The sequence below is a fragment of the Ambystoma mexicanum genome, chromosome 12, assembly GCF_040938575.1.
Source record: "Ambystoma mexicanum isolate Mex_15411 chromosome 12, UKY_AmexF1_1, whole genome shotgun sequence".
NCBI classification, from domain to species: domain Eukaryota; kingdom Metazoa; phylum Chordata; class Amphibia; order Caudata; family Ambystomatidae; genus Ambystoma; species Ambystoma mexicanum.
Window position 1 is genome coordinate 796,002,979 of NC_090936.1, and position 20,602 is coordinate 796,023,580.

General features: G+C 44.5%; 1 protein-coding gene across 12 annotated transcripts in view; it reads left to right on the forward strand.

Moving 5' to 3' along the window:
- The window catches only part of PTPRQ (protein tyrosine phosphatase receptor type Q), a 2,012,995-nt gene that overhangs the window by 1,577,818 nt on the left and 414,575 nt on the right, over positions 1-20,602 (forward strand). For all 12 annotated transcript variants that reach the window (XM_069629300.1, XM_069629298.1, XM_069629293.1 and 9 more), the window contains one exon: positions 18,979-19,045. In XM_069629300.1, the coding sequence (XP_069485401.1) occupies positions 18,979-19,045 (67 nt within the window). The remainder of the gene's footprint in view (positions 1-18,978; positions 19,046-20,602) is intronic.

The window sequence follows — 20,602 nt, forward strand, 5'->3', positions numbered from 1 at the left end:
TTTCCACCGCACGTTGCACTGGAGAACACATTATGATGTTATTTGATTAAGATCATGTTAGTACTGTTAATTATATTAGTTCATTAATCCTTTAATATGTCTCCTGCAACAGAGGCATTTCAGGAGAAAAATAAAATGGTGCAATGGCTTGAAAAATGGTGCTGTGCTCCCAAAACACGCTAAATAATCATAAATATCCCCTCCTTTTTCTGAGAATTTTGGCAATGGTCCAAGCCACAATTGGAAGAAATCCAACTTGCTCCCTTTCTTCTTTTTTAAAATGTAACAATCCAATACAATTAATATTCAGGTGTGAAAAATGAAAATTGAAAAATCACTGTTCAATCATCATAATATTAAAATTCATTTTTTAGTCCATCAGTTCTTATAAAATGTTCTATATTTTTCTTCCCAATGGAAGTGTCCATAGTCCAGTGTCTTACTTTTGTACTTGAGTTCAATCACAAAATAATAAAATAAAACAAATAACTAAAACAAAGAATTAACATAACAGATTAAAATAATTAATTAAAATAATAAATACGTGGAACTCCATACTCCAGGACACTTGTCTGCCTCTGATATGTCCCGACCAGCGATGTCACATCATTTGGTTCATTCGGTTACTCTTCCATCTTGGCACTCTTGGATCCTTTCCCCATAGGAGTCATCACTTTTTGGCATTCCGGTTACTTTGTCTTCACCTCCACCCGGAGGCAGGCATCATTCGATCTTCATCCAGGGGACTCCAGGACTCCAGCGTCTCCTGTGACCTCGGGTACAAATATGTTAATATTCTAAACCAAATAGAAAAGAAACAAATTAAGTACATACCACAATACTAACTTCACCCTTTTGCCAAAAATAAAACATGCTTTGTAAAATATTTCGCCCTTTTTCCTCTTGCTTTCTGAAATTAAACATAGGTTAAAGAGAAAACAAACATACATAAAACAGCATTCAATATTTAATACATTTTCACACCAACTCCATAAATTTTAGCTTCCATTTTTTATATATATATGTTTACATATATTACAGTGTTTATGTGCCATTATCATAATTAACCATCTTTATTTAACTTCTCTGCCACTTCTATTGACTAGACCCATTCACTTTACCTTTTTATGTTCAAGGGACTTTATCTGCTTCTACAAGCTCAAGTTGTTTAATCTCATGCTTAGGGTGACATGTTTTTATTTGATTTACGTGAAGAAACTGCTCTGTTGCTGTTTCACCTTCAGTCTTCAAAATTGTATAGACCACAGGAGAGACCTTATCTATAATTCGATATGGCCCCTGCCAGGCTGCTAGAAATTTGGAATTTTTCTGTTTACCTTTTCCAAAATGAAATTTATACACCTGATCGCCCACACAATATTCCTTTACTGACGTCCTTTTATCATAATATGACTTTGCACTGTCAGCAGCTCTTTCTAAATTTTTCTGTACAAAAGCAAATGCATGTTGTAAATGCTTCCTCAGTTCATCAATGTATTCATGAACTGTGGATGCGCTTACAAGTGTTTGCTCATGTTTCCTGTATAGCAGGTGTTGTGGTAACACCATTTTCCTACCTGTCAAAGCTTCATGAGGGCTAATACCTGTTGCTTTGGCAGGAGTTGATCTGATTGCCATCAGAACCAAAGGTAAGCGTAAATCCCAGCTGGAACCTGCTTCTGCCACAAATTTCTTTAAAATGTCCACAACAGACTTATTACTTCGTTCAATTCCACCTGAAGAAGCCGCCCGATATGCGATATGTAGCTTTCTCTTCACATCCAATATTTGCCATACCTTACTCATTAGGGCTCTTGTAAAATGACTTCCTCTGTCTGATTCTATTCTTTGTGGCAACCCAAACCTTGAAAACACATGATTCCCCAGCAATGTGGCTGCTGTTTGCGCACTACAATCTGGTGCAGGAATACACTCAATCCACTTCGACATCAAACATACCACACTTAAAATATACCGGTTCCCCCTGCTCGACCTCTTTACAGGCCCTACATAGTCTATTTGCAAATCTGACCATGGAAGAGTTAGGCCTCTTTCCATTAATAGAGCTCTATGCATTGGTGAAGCAGGTTTAAATTGGGCACATACTAGGCATCCTCTAGTATATAATTCTACATCTTGGGACATATGTGGCCAATAAGCATAATCTTTTAGTATTTCCATTGTTTTCTGTGAGCCTCTGTGGCCTGCAGTTATAGTATCATGCGCATGGTGTAGCATTAACCTTCTGAATGAAAGGGGCAACACCCACTGTATTTGTCCTGTTATGGACTCTCTAATCATAAGTCCATCTTGTAGTCTTATTCGTTTTTTATTCTTTAATAGCACCCGCAACTCTTCTTTTCGCATACAATCATTTTCTGTAAAAGGTTTTTTTTTTTCAGGATCTATCAAATGATTAAAATAGATTCCCAAAATTCGATCATTCTTTTGTGCCTCAATCAGATCTTGGTCTGGTGTATCATAACTCCAATGTACCACTGGTTGATCTGTCTCCTTTGTCGCTTTAGAACGTGTTACTGCATCAATTTGTATTTCACCCAGTAAATGTTCAATAGGTAGCAATTCTCCCATCACAGCCCCAGTTTTAGCCAGGTGATCTGCCTTATCATTATCCTCCTTATCCTCTCCTGGAGTTTTCAAATGCCCACGAATATTCCTCCAGTATATTGTTAAATCATTTTCTGACACCAATTTGTCTATGGCTTGTATCATTTTTCCATGTTTAAGTGGCTTTTTATTGTATTTAATCATGCCTCTCGCTTTCCAGCCAGGTAAATATTCCACAAAGCTATTTCGTGCGTAATTAGAATCAGTCACCATGACAACTTCACTGAATTTATTATCAACTGCAGTAGCAATTGCTTTATAGATGGCTGCCAATTCCGCTACCTGACTGCTCCTAGCACCAATTCTCATCCCTATACTCGGGACATCTTCACACTTCAACCAGACATTCCCTATTCCTGACACTAATTGTTTATCACTGTCATTTTCAATGTAAAAGGCACAAGTCTGCATGTTTTTTCATCAAAAGCTTTATGTGGTGATTGTTCAAATTCCTGCCAATTAGGCTCCACTTCTATTTCATTTGATACTGGTTCAGCTGCACAGACATGTAAATCTGCTTAACCTTGAGCAATTGGGCTTTTTTATTTTGGCCATATCTCACTTCTACAGGAAAACCCTGTAATGCTAGCGTCCATGAAGTGATTCTGGACTGCGCTAAATTACCTGACCTAATTCTTTTACTCTCTAAAAATTGCAAAGGTTGATGATTTGTCTCAATAATGACCTTTTCTCCCTGAACAATGGGGCGGAAATGTTGTAGCACCCACACAGTGGTTAATAGGGCCTTTTCACATTCATTGAATTTAATTTCAACTTGGGAAAATGCTTTACTTGCATATGCAATGGTTTTGTGATTCAAATCGTGTTTTTGTGATAACACTGCTGACATTCAGGGGGTAATTCATAGAATTCAGTGCACAAGTGGCGCACGCGGCTGGCGCACAGTGTGCGCGTGCGAATCCCTGCGCCAGCCGCGTGCTCTAAAATACATTTCTGCGCACAGCGTATTCATGGATTCAAGCCACCAAAACCAGCCGTGGCGCACAGTGGCGCAGCGACCCTGCAGCAGCGCCAGTTACGCCCCCAAGAACGCCCCTTGCGCAGGTAAAAGCCATCAAAATCCCCAATCCATCGCAAAGGGCTGCGCTAACGCTGTACCAGCACGGCAAGCGGGGTATGTGTATCACTGGGGTGCGCGGGAAGTTTCTCACGTGATTTCAGCTGGGTACGTGTTTTATTGGGGTGTGCGGGAAGTTTCACACGCGATTGGCCCTGTGCGAGCAGGGTACGTGTATTACTGGGGTGCGCGGGAAGTTTCACACGCAAATTCAGCAGGGTACGTGTATTTCAGGGGTGCGCGGGAAGTTCCACACGCGACTGGCCCCGTGCGAGCAGGGTACGTGTATTACTGGGGTGCGCGGGAAGTTTCACATGCAAATTCATCAGGGTACGTGTATTTCAGGGGGCGCGGGAAGTTCCACACGCGATTGGCCCCGTGCGAGCAGGGTACGTATATTACTGGGGTGCGTGGGAAGTTTCACATGCAAATTCAGCAGGGTACGTGTATTTCAGGGGTGCGCGGGAAGTTTCACACACGAATTCAGCAGGGTACGTGGATTTCAGGGGTGCGCGGGAAGTTCCACACACGAATTCAGCAGGGTACGTGTGTTTCAGGGGTGCGCGGGAAGTTTCACACGCGATTCCATCAGGGCACGTGTATTTCAGGGGTGCACGGGAAGTTCCACACGCGATTGGCCCCGTGCATGCGGGGTACATGTATTACTGGGGTGCGCGGGAAGTTCCACACGCGATTACATCAGGGTACGTGTATTTCAGGAGTGCGCGGGAAGTTCCACACGCGATTTCAGCAGGGTACGTGTATTTCAGGGGTGCGCAGGAAGTTTCACACGCGATTCCATCAGGGTATGTGTATTTCAGGGGTGCGCGGGAAGTTCCACACACGATTTCAGCAGGGTACGTGTATTTCAGGGGTGCGCGGGAAGTTCCACACGCGAATTCAGCAGGGTACGTGTATTTCAGGGGTGCGTGGGAAGTTTCACATGTGAATTCAGCAGGGTACGTGTATTTCAGGGTTGCGCGGGAAGTTCCACACGCAAATTCAGCAGGGTACGTGTATTTCAGGGGTGCGTGGGAAGTTTCACACGCGATTCCATCAGGGTACGTGTATTTCAGGGGTGCGCGGGAAGTTCCACACGCGATTGGCCCCGTGCGTGCGGGGTACGTGTATTACTGGGGTGCGCGGGAAGTTCCACACGCGATTACATCAGGGTACGTGTATTTCAGGGGTGCGCGGGAAGTTCCACATGCGATTTCAGCAGGGTACGTGTATTTCAGGGGTGCGCGGGAAGTTCCACACGTGAATTCAGCAGGGTACGTGTATTTCAGGGGTGCGCGGGAAGTTCCACACGCGATTTCAGCAGGGTACGTGTATTTCAGGGGTTCTTGGGAGTACTACACGTGAATTGGCCGTGTGGGTCCTCCCAGGTGTTCGCTCTACAACCTCCACGACCCCTGCAGGCAGCCCACACCACGGGGGACTACCCTGCACCCCTGCTCATGTCCCGCAGGCAGCCCATCCACCATGGGCATGCCCCCCAGCCAAGCCACATGTCACCTTGCACTACTGATCAACAATGCATGTCTCCCAGCACCCGCACCCCCCAGCAGTGCAGGGCACCCTCCACCAGACCTCCACCCCCCACCAGTCAGGGGCACCCTCCACCAGGTCCCCACACATGTCTCTCAGCACCCTCACCCCCCAGCAGTGCAGGGCACCCTCCACCAGGACCCCACTCCTGTCTCTCTGCACCCCCACCCCCCCACCAGTCAGGGGCACCCTCCACCAGGCCCCCACACATGTCCCCCTGCACCCCCAACCCCCAGCACTGTGGGGCACCTGCCAGCAGGCCCCCACTCATGTCCGAATCATGTCCCCCTGCACCCCCACCCCCCAGCATTGCGAGGCACCTGCCAGCAGGCCCCCACTCATGTCCCACTCATGTCCCCCTGCACCCCCACCCCCCAGCATTGCGAGGCCCCTGCCAGCAGGCCCCCACTCATGTCCCACTGCACCCCCACCCCCCTGCATTGCGAGGCACCTGCCAGCAGGCCCCCACTCATGTCCCAATCATGTCCCCCTGCACCCCCACCCCCCAGCATTGCGAGGCACCTGCCAGCAGGCCCCCACTCATGTCCCACTCATGTCCCCCTGCACCCCCACACCCCAGCACTGTGGGGCACCTGCCAGCAGGCCCCCACTCATGTCCAACTCATGTTCTCCTGCACCCCCACCCCCAGCACTGTGGGGCACCCTCCACCAGGCCGCAACTCATGTTCCCCAGCCAACATGTCATCACAATCTAGATCCCTGGACCCCATGGTCAGCCTCCAAATGCAAAACACCCACCCGAGTATTGCATCCACCCACTTAGAAATGGCAATAACATGATAGAACACCAATTGCAAGTTTGGAAAAGAACACATGTCCCTCACATACACCCAATGGGTGTCAGTGAATTCCAAAACCCATATCATGATATGCATGAAACCAATGAGATGATACTACACATTGAAGATTGATCAAAAAATATGTATTAAAGGAAACATGAATTGAATCAAAAATAAACAAACAGAAATGGGAATGTAAAAAAATAAAAAGAAGCATGTCTGTGAAAAAATGCAAAACCAAAAATCATAATCCAAAGGAATGGTGTCCAAAGTCACAGTCCACAAAAGAAAATCCAATGGGAAATTATAATTGAAAGCCATTGCTCCATGGGTAAATTGTAAAATGAAAAGAAAATCCAACAGTGAACTATGTACAGATGAACAAGCCAGGGTCCATGATCCCACAAAAGAAATTAAACCTATCTAACAACACTACCTAATAAAAAAAAACTATATACAAAAATGTGGCCCATTGTCCAAAAGGTCCAAAAAAAATGCGAAAACAAAGGAAACCTAACACTAACTACATAACTATTTACAAGGGCAGCGGGCTAGTCCAACGGCTCACTGGCATGTTCCCTGGCCCCGAGGTCTTACAGGGATAAAGCAGTGTCCAGCTCCAACTCCCTGCGAAGACCCTCGAGGCACTCAGCCCGCCTCAGCGCCCTCTGCATGGAGTTCTCCGCCCTGACCATTGTGAGCCGTTCCTCTCCTGCCTGCTGCCGCTCCGCACCTATCTGCTGGCCCAACCGCTCCCACACGGAAGCCACTCCCATTCCAGGGTTCTCCTGCCTTCCGGCCGATGCCTGCACCTCTGATGTTGATGGCCCCGAGCCATGATGCCTCCCACGTCGAGCCTGCCGCTGCCTCCGACGCAACTGCCTGTGCCAGCACGACGGCATCCAGGCTGATGGAATCCACCGACGCCGTCGTGCACGTGCCCTGCCCGATGATGCTGTCACATCTTCCATCTGCTGGGGTCCAGTTGCTGGTGTGTCCACCCCTGCTGGACCTCCGACTCCCGACTGTGGCAGGGATGGGATCCCCACCGAGCTGGCTGCATTGGTCGGGGCAGGTCCACAGGGGGCCCTGGTGGCATCTGGGCCGGAAGACGGCATGGAGAACGACAGGTGCATAGTCTCCACAGAGGAGGAGAGGGTCGCCAGATTGACACATGTAGGAAACCCCCGACCATGGCCGATCCCAACTGGGCCACGTCGGCACGGTGCTCTCCGTGATGACGTGCATGCTCCTCCTGGCACCTGTGCGCAACACGACACCAATCGGGACCTTCTCCATACGGCCAGGGGTCCCCTCGTCCGCAGGTGGAGGGGAGTCAGATGACATGGACATCCGCCCTACCTGCGGATGGGTCTGGGATGGGGCATCCCTGCTGGTGCATGGTGGTGCAGTCACAGTGTCAGGGACAGTGACATGCACAGGCCCCTCCACGGCGACCTGTGCTGCCTCCTGCCCCTGCCCCTGGACTGCAACACTTGCACCAGCAGGGATGCCCCCACCAGGCCCCATGTGCGCCTCAGTAGCGGCCTCCTCCTCCTCTGTGGAAACCACCAACCTGGATGGCTCCACCCCGTCTTCCGGCGTTGCAAGCCCCTGTGGGGGCTCACCCACCCCTTCCGCTGCAGCCGTGGGGCGATCCCCGCCGCTTTGCTCCACAGCGCCGTCTCCGCCCTCTTCTTCACGTGGCGCTGTGTAGAGGGAGACATAGAACACAAGCATCAGGGTACTCTACAATGGTCCCCTAGGCAGGAAGCAATAGCAGATGAGTGGCACCGTCAAAGATCACTTCCATCATGTCCCTCCACAACACATGGGTCAGTGCAGGTAAAACACATGCGGTAACAGGCATGGCGCATGCTATGGACATTAGCATACATGTCCAAGGGATTCTTGAAACATACAATGTTGTTTTGGAACTCACATGCATCATGGGCCATGCCTATCACATGCACACACTTCACCCTAGTTTCATCCATCTGGCCTTGTACACCACAGACACAGTGGATACAAGGATGACTAGGCTGCATCAGTGAACCTGAACATTATGACAGACATGTGTCATGCATCCCTGGCATTCACAAGTCACAGACACGCAGGTCAGACACACAGACATGGACAGCATACATGTACATGGCATCAGCACCCATCCCTCACCCCCACCCATGTCCAGGAACAGAGACTGGCATGCTTTCATGTGGCCATTCCGCATAGGGCAACCCATGTTGCATTTGAACACATGCACCAACCGTGTGGTTCACACATTACTGGTCTCACATGCATGACGTCCCTGCACACACACATGCATACATGGCCTATGTCACACATACAGGCAAGTATAAGACAACCAGCACACTGCGACATGCCCTGTCTCACACAGCAATGCTTGGCCACTTACCGCTCAACTCCAGACAGGTCTGCCTCTCAAGGATCTGGGCGTGGAGCGCTGGGCCTACGTGTTCCAGGACCCTCATCTGGATGGTACTCATGCGGCCCCGCCCTCCTCCATGAGGCGCCGGGCCTTCAAGAGGGTCCAGGACCTGCAGTCATCCCAGCGCTTCTTGACATGTTGGTAGTCGCGGACTGCCACCCCCTCTGCGTTGATGGCAGTCACGATGTCCGTCCTGATCCGAGTCCGTCCTTCCTTGTTGGCGCGCTTACTTCCGAAGAGGGCATCATACTGCCCCAGGACTTGCTCCACCAGGACACCAACTTCGGTGGCAGTGAAGCTGGTGCCCCTCTGCCTCTCTGGCCGGGGGTTGCCAGTGGTGCCAGATGTTGCAGTGCCCGACATGGCAACCCAGAGGCAGGAGTGGGTGGGCAACTGGCTCCTGGGGCTGGGCTGTGGAGCGATGGTATCCCAGTCGGGAGTCTTCTGTTGCAGCAGGGGTGGACACAGCAAATGGACCCCTGCAGATGGCTGATGTGCAGGCACCAAATGGCAGGGCACGGTGGCAGCAGGCAGGCAGGCAGGCAGGCAGCAGCAGATGGCTCATGGGAGGCTGCTCGGGGCTCTGGGGGGCAGTAATTCGGCCTTTTGGGCAGGAGCGTGGTCTTCCATGTGCTTACGCGTGGCCAGCTTGATACGGAGTGATTTGGCACGTGAAAATCTTGCTCATCTGCGTGTAAATCGAGGAAAGGCCCTTAGCGCGTAAGCACGCATACGCGATTTCATTGGACCAAAGGCCCTTAGCGCATAAGCGCGTCAGCACGCATACGCGATTTCATTGGACCAAAGGCCCTTAGTGCGTAAGCGCGTCTGTGACGTTTCGCGCACGGGCGTTTCCCTGGCAGGGCTTGTAGATCCCACGTGCCTTTACATTGCTCTGTACGTGCTTTTCGTGGGGTGCGGTGCGTGTGTTTTCCAGCCGTTGGGGTTCACACACTATTACTTCACAGCGGGTGTTGGCTACGCGTTCTTCTACACGCAAGGCAGATGGTGAGTGGTAGCCCGCTCCCCCAGGCCCGATCGCGTGAAAAACTTCACGCGAACCCCTGTAATACACGTAGCCCGCTCCCCCAGGCCCGATCGCGTGAAAAACTTCACACGAACCCCGTAATACACGTAGCCCGCTCCCCCAGGCCCGATCGCGTGAAAAACTTCACGCGAACCCCCGTAATACACATAGCCCGCTCCCCCAGGCCCGATCGCGTGAAAAACTTCACGCGAACCCCAGGCACAATAGCAGTATGGGACATTCATCATTGCTGTATATTGGCGCTTTTGTGATGCGCAGGGACGCTACCGCCTGTCTTCGTGTGGCGGACGTGTTTAGGCCTGTGCGTGTCTTTGGCCGTGCGTGGCTTTGCCCTATTCGATTCCATGAATACGTGTGGTTCGCATGCGTGTGGGCGTTCCGTCTGCTTCCCAGCAGTACATCCCAGTTACGCCCTTATTTTCGCACCTTGTTCCCCTTTCCGCGCATTACGCCCCGTGTTCCGCCCCCTTTTTGGTGTGTGCGCCGAGGTTGTGCGCTTTCACTGTGCGCGTCGCGCACGCCGTTCGGATGTTTCAGTGATGTGTGCGCCATGCACGGGTTTGGCACACATCCCGAGGAAAACACGCGCAGGGACTTCCATAAATCGCACGTGTGCGCGTGTGCCTGTTTTTTCGCGCTTGCGCCTGCTTGCGCCTGCTTGCGCATAGATTTTCAGCGCACGTTTGTTCCATGAATCGGCCCCTCAATGTTCAGAGAAACCTATAAAGAAATCCCTGTCCTTTATGGGATATGCTAAACATGGTGCCTTTACAAGACATTCCTTTAATTTAGCCACTGCCTCAGACTGCTCTTTTTCCCATTTCCAGGGTGTATTCAGTTTAAGCAGTTTAGTCAAACGTTGAGTGATTTCAGCATAATTTTCAATGAACTTTCTGTTATAGCCTGTCATTCCTAATAAACTTTTTACCCCTTTCACATTTTTAGGATCTTTTAGTTTCTGTATGGCCTCTATTTTCTTCTTTTGCGGATTTAGTCCATGTTCAGTCACTTCATGGCCTAGAAAATTCACCTTTTTCTGCACCATTGTGCTTTTTGTAAAGATACTTTGGCGCCTGCTTTCTGCAATTGGCCAAGAACATGTCTTATTTCATCAAAATGGCTTTTCAAGCTTTCATTTTTTATCAGGACATCATCCACATAAATTATGGTTCCTCTTTCTGCTGCATCAGGCATAGCCATTCTCAAAAAAATTCCCAATTTACTCCCACTATTGACATACCCTAATGGAGTTCTAACTCATGCGTATTGAGTCTTATCAAATGAAAAGGAAAATAAATTCTGTATCTCCTCTGACAATGGCACACACCAATATCCAGAGGTGAGATCTAATATGGTGAACACTTTTGAACTATGTACCTGAGCTAATCCCTGATCAATGAATGGCAGTGGCCATTTTTATACTGGCACTCTTTTATTTAACTCTCTCAAATCTGCACAGAGTCGCCATTGAGCGTTTGGTTTTAACACACCTAATATAGATGTATTGGATGTGCTATGAATGGGCCTGATGATTCCCTGCGACTCCAAATTTTTAATAATCTCTGCCAATGATTCTAAACATGCCATCGGTAGTCTATACTGGCGTACAAATACTGGGCTTCTGCTACACCCTTCCGGAAGTGTGGCCACATGTAAATTAGTTAGCCCACAATCATAAGCATCTTTTGCAAATACATCTTTAAACTCCATAAATATCTTCCTCAATTCATTCCTATCCTCCTCATTGTCACATGCATCCGCTAACAAAATCTGCTCCTCTACCATTTTGGGGAATTCTGGAAAATGTTCTGGCATGGGAATCTCGGCGCTTTCCTCTAATTGTGTGGCTGTGTCTCTTTGTAAAGCTGCCACATTTAAATGTTTTGGCATATCAGCTTCCACTTCAATGGGCTGATATTCTATTTCATTTTCATTTAAGTTAAATGTTATGCAATCCTCTTGATGACAGCACACTGTCTCGCTTGAATCATAAGGGTACACAGAATGAATTTTAAATATCCCTTTGGGCTGAGAGTCCAGGAATTCTGGCAATTCACCCTTAGCATCTACATACTTTTCAGGGATATTTCCAATCACCATGTTATTTACATCTGCGTGTAATGTGATTTTTGTATGGCCATTCCTACTGGGGAGTTTTCCTCTAAATGAATATTCTGATAACCTTTATTATTCACCATAATTTTTACAGACCCTTCACCCACATCTACCAATGGAATGTATTCATAATCCAGGCCTTGCTGTTTTATGGATTCATTCAGACATACAAATGCATCAGAATCTTTTATCTGCTGTCCATTTTTGCATTTCAGTGTTATTGCAAACTGCTTTGTGAATGCAGGGATAACAGTATCTTTCCTCATTTGTAATTCAATTGCATAAGGGACCAGCTGTGCGCAATGATAAGCCCTTCTTTTGTCTTCAAATTAAGGTGCCGGCCCACCTATGCGTGACCATATCTTTTGATTAAGGAAATCTAGCACCATACACATTCTGTGCATGATGTCATTGCCCATGTAAAAGTCATTTTGTGTTCCACACACTATCCGAACATTATGGTAAATTGTTTTTTGTCTAATGCTAATTTTCAGCATGCATCTACCTACAAGTCGGTTTTCAAATTTCGGGATCTCCTCCCTTTCCATTATTTTTTGCAACAATTTCTCGTTAATGAAGCTCCTTTCCTGTTCAAGCGCTAAAGTGGCGTTTATTGTTTTAGAATAGTCATTTATCCCAACATGAACCCATTGTTGTTCATCTTCCATGTGTATTTCAGCAAGAGTGGTAATGTGTTTTTCTGAACCTGCTCTAGGAGCAGTATTCTGTTTGCATGTCTTCTCTTTTAAATAAAAACGTAAGTTGTGCTCATCTATGGCAGTTTGCCATTCATTCCTTGGGTCTAAGTATATTTGTACAGGTAATTTTTTATTTTCACTCTGCATCTTGTCTTGACACATTAATATAACAATGACGCTAGGTATGCAACTATTCTGGAGATGCACCTCCACTGTATCATTTGTTTTTGCAATGGTGTGACATTCATTTATATTGCTGTTTTGTGATTTTAGTTTCTTAGGTCTCAATGGTTTTTTTGTTAAGGACCACAGTACTCCATACACCCCATCTATGAGCGGAGATAACCTTTTCAGTCAATCTGTTCCCATCAGAAATGGAATATCACAAATGGATGTGACCAATACCTCCTGTTTCATTCTGTGTTTACCTATCTTTAAGTCAACCTCGGTGGCGCCTATAATAGGCACCTCCTCCCTGTTAAAATTATGCACTGGATCTTGATTCTCTTTTACTGTGATCTGATTCTGCGGGGATCTCCCTTCATTGATACTCTTTACTAATTCTTTAGACATAATTGTGGCCTGTGCGCCAGTTGCAATCATTGCGAATGTATGGCATTTTTCTTCCACAATGATGGGAGCATAATACCTGTCTTCAACTTCCTCTAATACACATAGGAAATGCAAATTCTTACTGATTTCAGGGCTCACCTTTCTCAGGCCTTTTTCACTTTTGGCTAAGCACATCGGTAAATGGAAAGACATTTTTCCCTCCTTTTTGCTCATTCCTGTGTGAGAGACTTTATTCATTTCCCCATATTCAGAGGTTTTTTGGAGTGTGGCCACCGTTCGCCCATCCATCCAGGTATCATCAGAGGTCACACTACAAACCTCCAACTGAACATGTGTAACAACATCACTTGGCAATTTGTCATTGTCTAATTCTGTGCATTTGTGATTATTCAGTATGATACCAGCCCTTTTAACCTCTTAAAAAATATGTGGTTCAAAGAATTCTTCAGGTGATTGACCTGTACCCTCCTTTTGAGTATTTCTTTTTCCTGCCTGTGTTTGGTCATTGTTTGGATTGCCCAGGGAAGGAGCTATAGCATCGCCACTTACTCCCGGTTCACTGGTATTCCCCATGCATGAGTCATTTTTCTTAAACCTGTCTCTTTGTTCTTTTGGATTTTCAGGTTTTCCTATTTCATTTGTACATATCGCCAATGTTTGATGTAGTTCTAGGTTAAACCGTGCCTCTCTTTTAGAAGTATTTGCATTTTCTGTTACATGTTCATGTACTGGTATTTTCACTTTTAAATCATTAGGCATCTCAGAGTCATTTTGCAAAATTACATCAGAGCAAACTGTCTTTTCGGCGCTGCAGGTATCATAAGTACTTAGTCACTTTTCAGAAGCCCCCGATCTTTGCTATGGCCATCTGCCCCCTCCTTTGATGACTGTTTTTGTGTTGTGCAGAGCTTTCCTATTTGCTCAGCCAACATTTTCACTTGGGCCTCGAGGCACTGGAATCTTTCCATCTCTCTAGAATCCTCTCTCTGTGGCCTAGATCGATATTGGTTGTTTTCTCCCTGATTGGATCTATTCTGATACCTCTCAGGAGAATGATTTGTATTGGGATGGTTCCTGAACTCTTGATTCATTTGTGGAGGGGAGCAGGGTGCACCCATCCTTTGGTTGTAGTCCCCTGGTGGGGAATCATTGTACTGACGTGAAGTGTAATTCATGTTCTGTCTCATGTCTTGTCTCTCAGGTTGTGGGTACTGGCCCCTATGTTGATTCCCATTATCAGCAAGTCGATTCACATATCGGGGTCTATCCTGATTACCATATATCATGGTATTGGGATAAAATCTGCTTTGTGTTCTAATGTCTGATAAGGACCATCATTTCTTTGATCCTGATTTTGTCTCTGGTTATTGTTCATACCTGACATATCAGGTCAATAGCCTGCCCGGGGACTATCTCCTAAGTACCTGGGGGTGATGTAACTCTCCCTATTACTAGGATCATGTGATTGGAACATTGGTGCAGTGTGTGATGACCTTTGTTGATTACCCCTCTGTTCAGGCGCCAAATTATTTTTACTTGGATTTTGAGCAGACTCAAGGGACATTTTGGCTGACCTGATTTCCATCACTGTTGCTGAGGGTTCTTTAGATTTAGGTCTAGTATCTCTCATTTTATCACTTTCTCTACCCTGACAATAGAGTACCTCATATAGTTTTGTGCTTTGGTGTACAATCCATTCCAGGGACTTGTCATGGTCAAATTCACGGACCAATTGGGATATGATGTCTTTCTGCAGCCCATAGAAGTAGGCAATTCTAAACTCATTGGAATTGGGGTCAAAAGATACATCAAAGCGAGAAAATGCTCTTTTTAAGTCTTGTAAAAACTAGCAAGGAGATGTATTAGGCCCAGCAGTGATTGTATAAGCAACTTTCTTTGCCTCCTGCAATGACTGGAAAGGAGAGAAATGACGCCTGATCTCTTTTTCGAACTCCGCCCATGTCATATTCTGCTGTTCATTCAATCCTCTTATAATACTGGCCGTCGGGGCATCTAAAGTTAAATGAAAATATTGCCTGTACTGTTCCTTAGGTATCTGTAGTGCTTTAAAAATGTCATGAACCGCTTCAAAGTGATCCTCAATGCAGCATTCCCCTCTTTTTTTAAATGGTTTGATCAGGGCTTTAATGGATTTCATTATCTATATGGGGCTGCTTGTTGCAATGCATGGAATTGCACTACTTGGTGACTCAACCCTGGTTCCAGGTGTATGGGATTGGAGGCGGCCCCCAATGGGAGTATCAAATCCCTCAAGGGCGCTGCAACCAAGTTCAGTCACCGGCCCAGTCACTGGGGCACTAGCCCTTTGGGTAGAAATAGAATTCACCTCAACTCCATTGAATGTGGTACCCTGCCACCTCTCCTGGGACATGGGAATGCACATTTGCTGTTCTAAGTCCTTACACTTTTTAAGGAGCCTGTTTGCTTCGTTTTGCAAATAGTTGTTTTCATCACTCTTTTTATTAATTACCTCCTGCATGTCGCACATTTGCATTTGGCACTCATTAAATTCTTTATTCCTCTTGTCTCTTTCTTGAAGCATTTTAACAATTTCTTGTTCCGCATTTTGGAGGTCACTTTCTTTCTCATAATGTTCTTTTTGTAAAATCTGCATCTCTGACACAACCTCATCTTTATCTTGTCTAATGTGATCCACCAATGCTTTTAAGTGTACCAATTCTTGTTCACTGTCCTCAAAATCTCTGCACTTTAACTGCATGTCTTTTTGGCATACATCCAATTCTGCTCTTAACATTTCCTGATTTTTTCTTGCCCCATCTAAGTCAGTCTTTAACCTGTTAATTAGCTGGATGTCATTTTCTAGCATTCGCAGGGACCTATTCAAAATAAACCAGATTTTGGCGCATAGCCGTATCAAACAGTCTTTCTCTGCATTTTTATCGGCTGCATTTAATAACCTTAGAAGGCAGACCTGAATTATGCTGCCTTCTGCAAAAATATTGTCTAGTTTTTCTTTCTGCACCTCACCCTGAATGCGGTCATGCCATTCTGAGGTACTGTTTGATGACCACGTCCCATGTGCGAATAACTTTGCCTCTAAATATTGCACTAGGTCTGAGAATGTGGTTTCCCTTTGAGACATTCTGAAATTCGTTTTTAGTGACACACTGCTATTATGAAATGGGTTCCCTTTAATGTACAGATGGGGTTGTGAGACACACTTGCCACACCAAGTAGGTGCTCTATGATCACTTTCCCGGCCAATGCACCATAAATATGTAGGGTATTTTGTGTAGATTTGGGGCCTAGCAGTATTTTCTTACCGCCAAAAAGCAATAATCACTCCTTGCATTCAGATTGGGTTTGGTATTATAGTAATATAGTGGATATGCATTATTTCAGTACACAGATACATTTAGTTGGTATGCATTTCGTTGTGGTATAGTGAAGAGCATAATTTGTTTGTTGTATTTGTGGCCCCAACATATAAAACACCTTTCTTTTGTTTAGACTGTTCTTGTGATCTCTAGAGGCCTCAGGCTTCTACATTATTCAAGAACATCACATTTTCATATGGAATGCCACTTATGGCTGTTATCACTGATTTATCTACACCAGTGAGCTATTCTTCCATAAAGTATTTGCAATAACATGTGGCATAATCACTAATTTATTTACATTAGTGAAACTATTTCCAGAAGCCTCTCTTTCTGCTGACTCATATGCGTCCAGCAAACTATTTCATTATGTTCCACTCAGAAATCACACACACATATATACACTGAGTGGAACCACGCACACAGCTATTTATAATTGCTCATAACATTACTTTATCTGCATAGAAACTTGGTGCTTTAAGCGTCATTTCCTCTATGGCATAATATTTTTTTTAGACACCAAATGAAACAGAAACAAAAATACTCTTAGGCAGACTGTACTATCACAATTTCATTTTACAATGATACATTACCATTCGTGAGACAATCCTCTTCTGAAATAAAAACATGAGAAAGACAAAATGCAAGAACACTACGAATTTCATTTCATATTTGCACAAGAGAGAGAAAAAATTACATCGTTTGTTTTGCCTTCAGCTGGCAACATTAAAATGTGTCATTTGAACACAGTGAAAAGCTATCGCTACACTGCCTGTCTAAAATAGGTCTCATGCACATACCGCACCCTCACTTTCATACAAGATAATTACCAGTGAATTGTAGCTGTTTAGCATGCGAACTCCCCGGACTGGTCGCTTTCTTTAAATGGCTCAAGGCTTTCCTTCAAAGCACCCCAGCGAGGACATGCAGTTCTGATCTGCGGTCTCTCAAGCCGGTGCTTATTGACTGTAATCTTCAGTCTGGGAAAGTCAGCAATGGACTGGGACGGCACCTTTCAATCAGGAAACCCCATAGAATCTCCAGCCAGGTCTTCCCCGGAGCTGTGTAAAATGTCCTCTGCCTTTCTTCCTCCCCGAAATGTACCAAGAGACCTCTGTTACAGCCCTTGATGTGACGTGTCACCAATGAAAATGCACAATAATCTATCCTCCTCTTTTAACAATGGCTTGGCTTATACGGTTTAGAAACTGTATCTACTCATTTCCTGGCATGCAGATTTCACATCCAGCTAACACAGTGAACAGAGAAAAAAAAATGAATCCAAGTGCACGTTTAAATGACTTTTAGAACTTGTCTTTTCCACCTCATGTTGCACTGGAGAACACATTATGATGTTATTTGAGTAAGATCATGTTAGTACTGTTAATATATTAGTTCATTAATCCTCTAATGTGTCTCCTGCAACAGAGGCATTTCAGGAGAAAAAAAAATGGTGCAATTGCTTGAAAAATGGTGCTGTGCTCCCAAAACACGCTAAATAACCCTACAAAGCCCAGTGAAGTTCTTATAATTAAGGCTTCCAATTTTCTGTTTTTACTGATTTTTACACATATATACAGATGGAAATCAATCAGCTTTTTGTCTGTATTTTTTATAAAAATGACAAAAAATTGAAAAACAGGTCTTTCTGCCTGGTTCTCTATTATGTCACTCATACATCGCAGGCCAATCACATTGCAGATTGGCAGCATGGAGAGTGTAAAGGTTGTTTAAAAATAGCATTAAAGTTCTTCAAATTGCTGACAGCATATATCGTAAGGCAGCAGCAGTCACAGGAGCAACCCTTGCTGTTTTGGATAAAATGGAGCTTGCATTTCTTTCCTAAATGGCTGCATGCGTGCTTTATTAAATACAAACATGTATTAGAATAAATGCAGAAATGTACTGGTTGCAAATTATCTATATGTATGACAAAAAATAAATGTGGATAAGTACACAAAAAAAGGAACCAAAATAAATATGGATACATACAGAAAGAAATGGCAGAAAAATAAATACCATAAAACCGGAAGCCTTACTTATAATATAGATTTCTAAACTTTCAAGGTTGCGCCTTGAAACAAGTGTGTATAGGCGTGTTATAAATGCCATATCATATCATATCATATCATAAAGCAGCCATACTGCATCAAATTTATTGCAGTTCATAGAGGACAAAGGCAACAGCAGTCAGGAGAGGCATGAAGCTAGGTGCCTTTCAATTTGCCCTTACTGCAGTTTTGCAGTATCACATATGGGTCACTTTGTACGTGGTTACCTTGATTCATATCCAAGGTCCTACAAGAAACAGCAATCCAGCGGCCATTAAAAATAGAAAAAAACTCTATCTGCAATCGGATAAACTTGGTTGCAGGATATGGAAAAATATAAACATGCTTATGCCCCATTTTTCGAAATTAACAGAATGCCCACGATTTACAGTGATGCTTTGTCTGTGCCGTTATGTTTTGGGATGCTCTCAGTGCTGCAGTTATTTAAAACAAAAGGTTTTTAAAAATACATTGCATGCTTTTTATGTGAAATAAATTGGCACCAACTCTTCAACATGTGCACACTGTAGGCTCACAAATATGATATGAAAGATAACCTCAAAGATACTCTTCTTTCCTGATGATATTTTAGTTATCGTTATCGTGTCTACCATTTTTTGTTTTTAAGGTTTACGCAGTTAATGGAGCTGGGGCTGGACCTAATATGCAACTGAAAGTGACGATGGACACAAAAGGTATGTTCTTGTTCCCTTATTTATCCACCATAGGATTTGGGATTGGGAATTGCAAAAAGCAAAGCTCTTTTAGCAAAACTGTTTTTGTACAAAAAGGTTGATTATTTTGTTAAGAATCACATGTCTTGTATGTTATATGATATTTGTATAGGGCCTACTGCCATCGTTATGGCTTTGAAGTGCTGTGGGGTCTTTTATAATACATTGATTGATTTAAAAAAGTATGACTTGGTTATTTCCAAGAGTCACTTATTTTAAATAAAAATAAAAGAAACACTGTTTTAACAAATCAGTTTGCTAATGAATTGATTCGTTTTTACCCCTTTGCCAGTGCACACATTTTAGGCAAAAAAGAGTGCATGGCACTTTCTTACAAAAAGCATGGTTGACAAAAAAAAAATCCAAATCAACTTTGAAGGGATTAAATTACCACAGCGTTAGTCATGACACTGTTGCACATGTTACTCCTCCGGCATGTGAAACCTACTCCTGAACAAATGTCAATTTTCTTTTTTTTTTTAAAAACATTATTTTTATTTTCAAAAGAGCAAACACAATCAAAACATCCCTAGGTAGAAGTGCGTATAAACTAGAAAACTAAAACTAATACGACCGAAGTTAAAAAAACAACCAATATGTCCTATTCACCAAATATGAATTGAAGAAATGCCCCCAGGCCACAATAATATTCTTTTTTTTTCTTTTTACTGTGCTACAGTTTATACAAACTTTTCACAGGTATGTTTTTAAACCATTGAAATAATATTCCAAGAGAGCAGAAGATGAAACAAAAATACAAGGATATGCAATCTTTTTTGGAGCTTTTGTGAGGAGATCTTAGATGTTAAGGCACACACGTGAGAATGCCTGTTCCCTCATCTTTCTCCCATGCCACATTCTCCCATTGCTAGTGCTGGTTCATTCATGATATTTGCGATGGTACAGAGGGGCTCTCTGTGCTTGCACAGTACAAACAACCAAGCCCTTCAAGCTTATTCAAGTGTTGGGTATGTTCCAAACACTTTAATATCGTTTGGCTCACTGACTCCACGTGGATGGATAGCTGTGGTCAGCCCCTACATTTTCGGGGTCAATAACTGCATTTGCAGTGATTGGTCCTTAAAGGGAACCAGACATATGCAAATGTGTTTTGGTACTACCACATTTGTTAATCAGCACCGTTACAAATGTTGTGTGGTTTGTCCACTTGTCTGTGCTCAGGGCACAAAGAGGTGGACAGACCTTTCTTGGGAATCGAAACTTTATATCTGGTTAAATTGTGTATTTTTTTTTCATGACAACATTTTATTGCTTTTTCAAATCAATATAACAATTACAACAATGCAATAATTATGGATTCTTTCACGGTAGAGTGTCTCTCGGAATGTTTGTGGGTTGAGGGGGTTGTTGCTGGCCTTCTTGACATTATTGACGGTCCATATTGTTCATAAACGAGTGTAACCCTTGTCTTTGGCGAGTTTTGAGTGGTATCCATTGATCAATAAAGTGGGCTACATTGAAGCCATCTGGTGAGTGGGGGTCTCTTTGTGAGTGCTG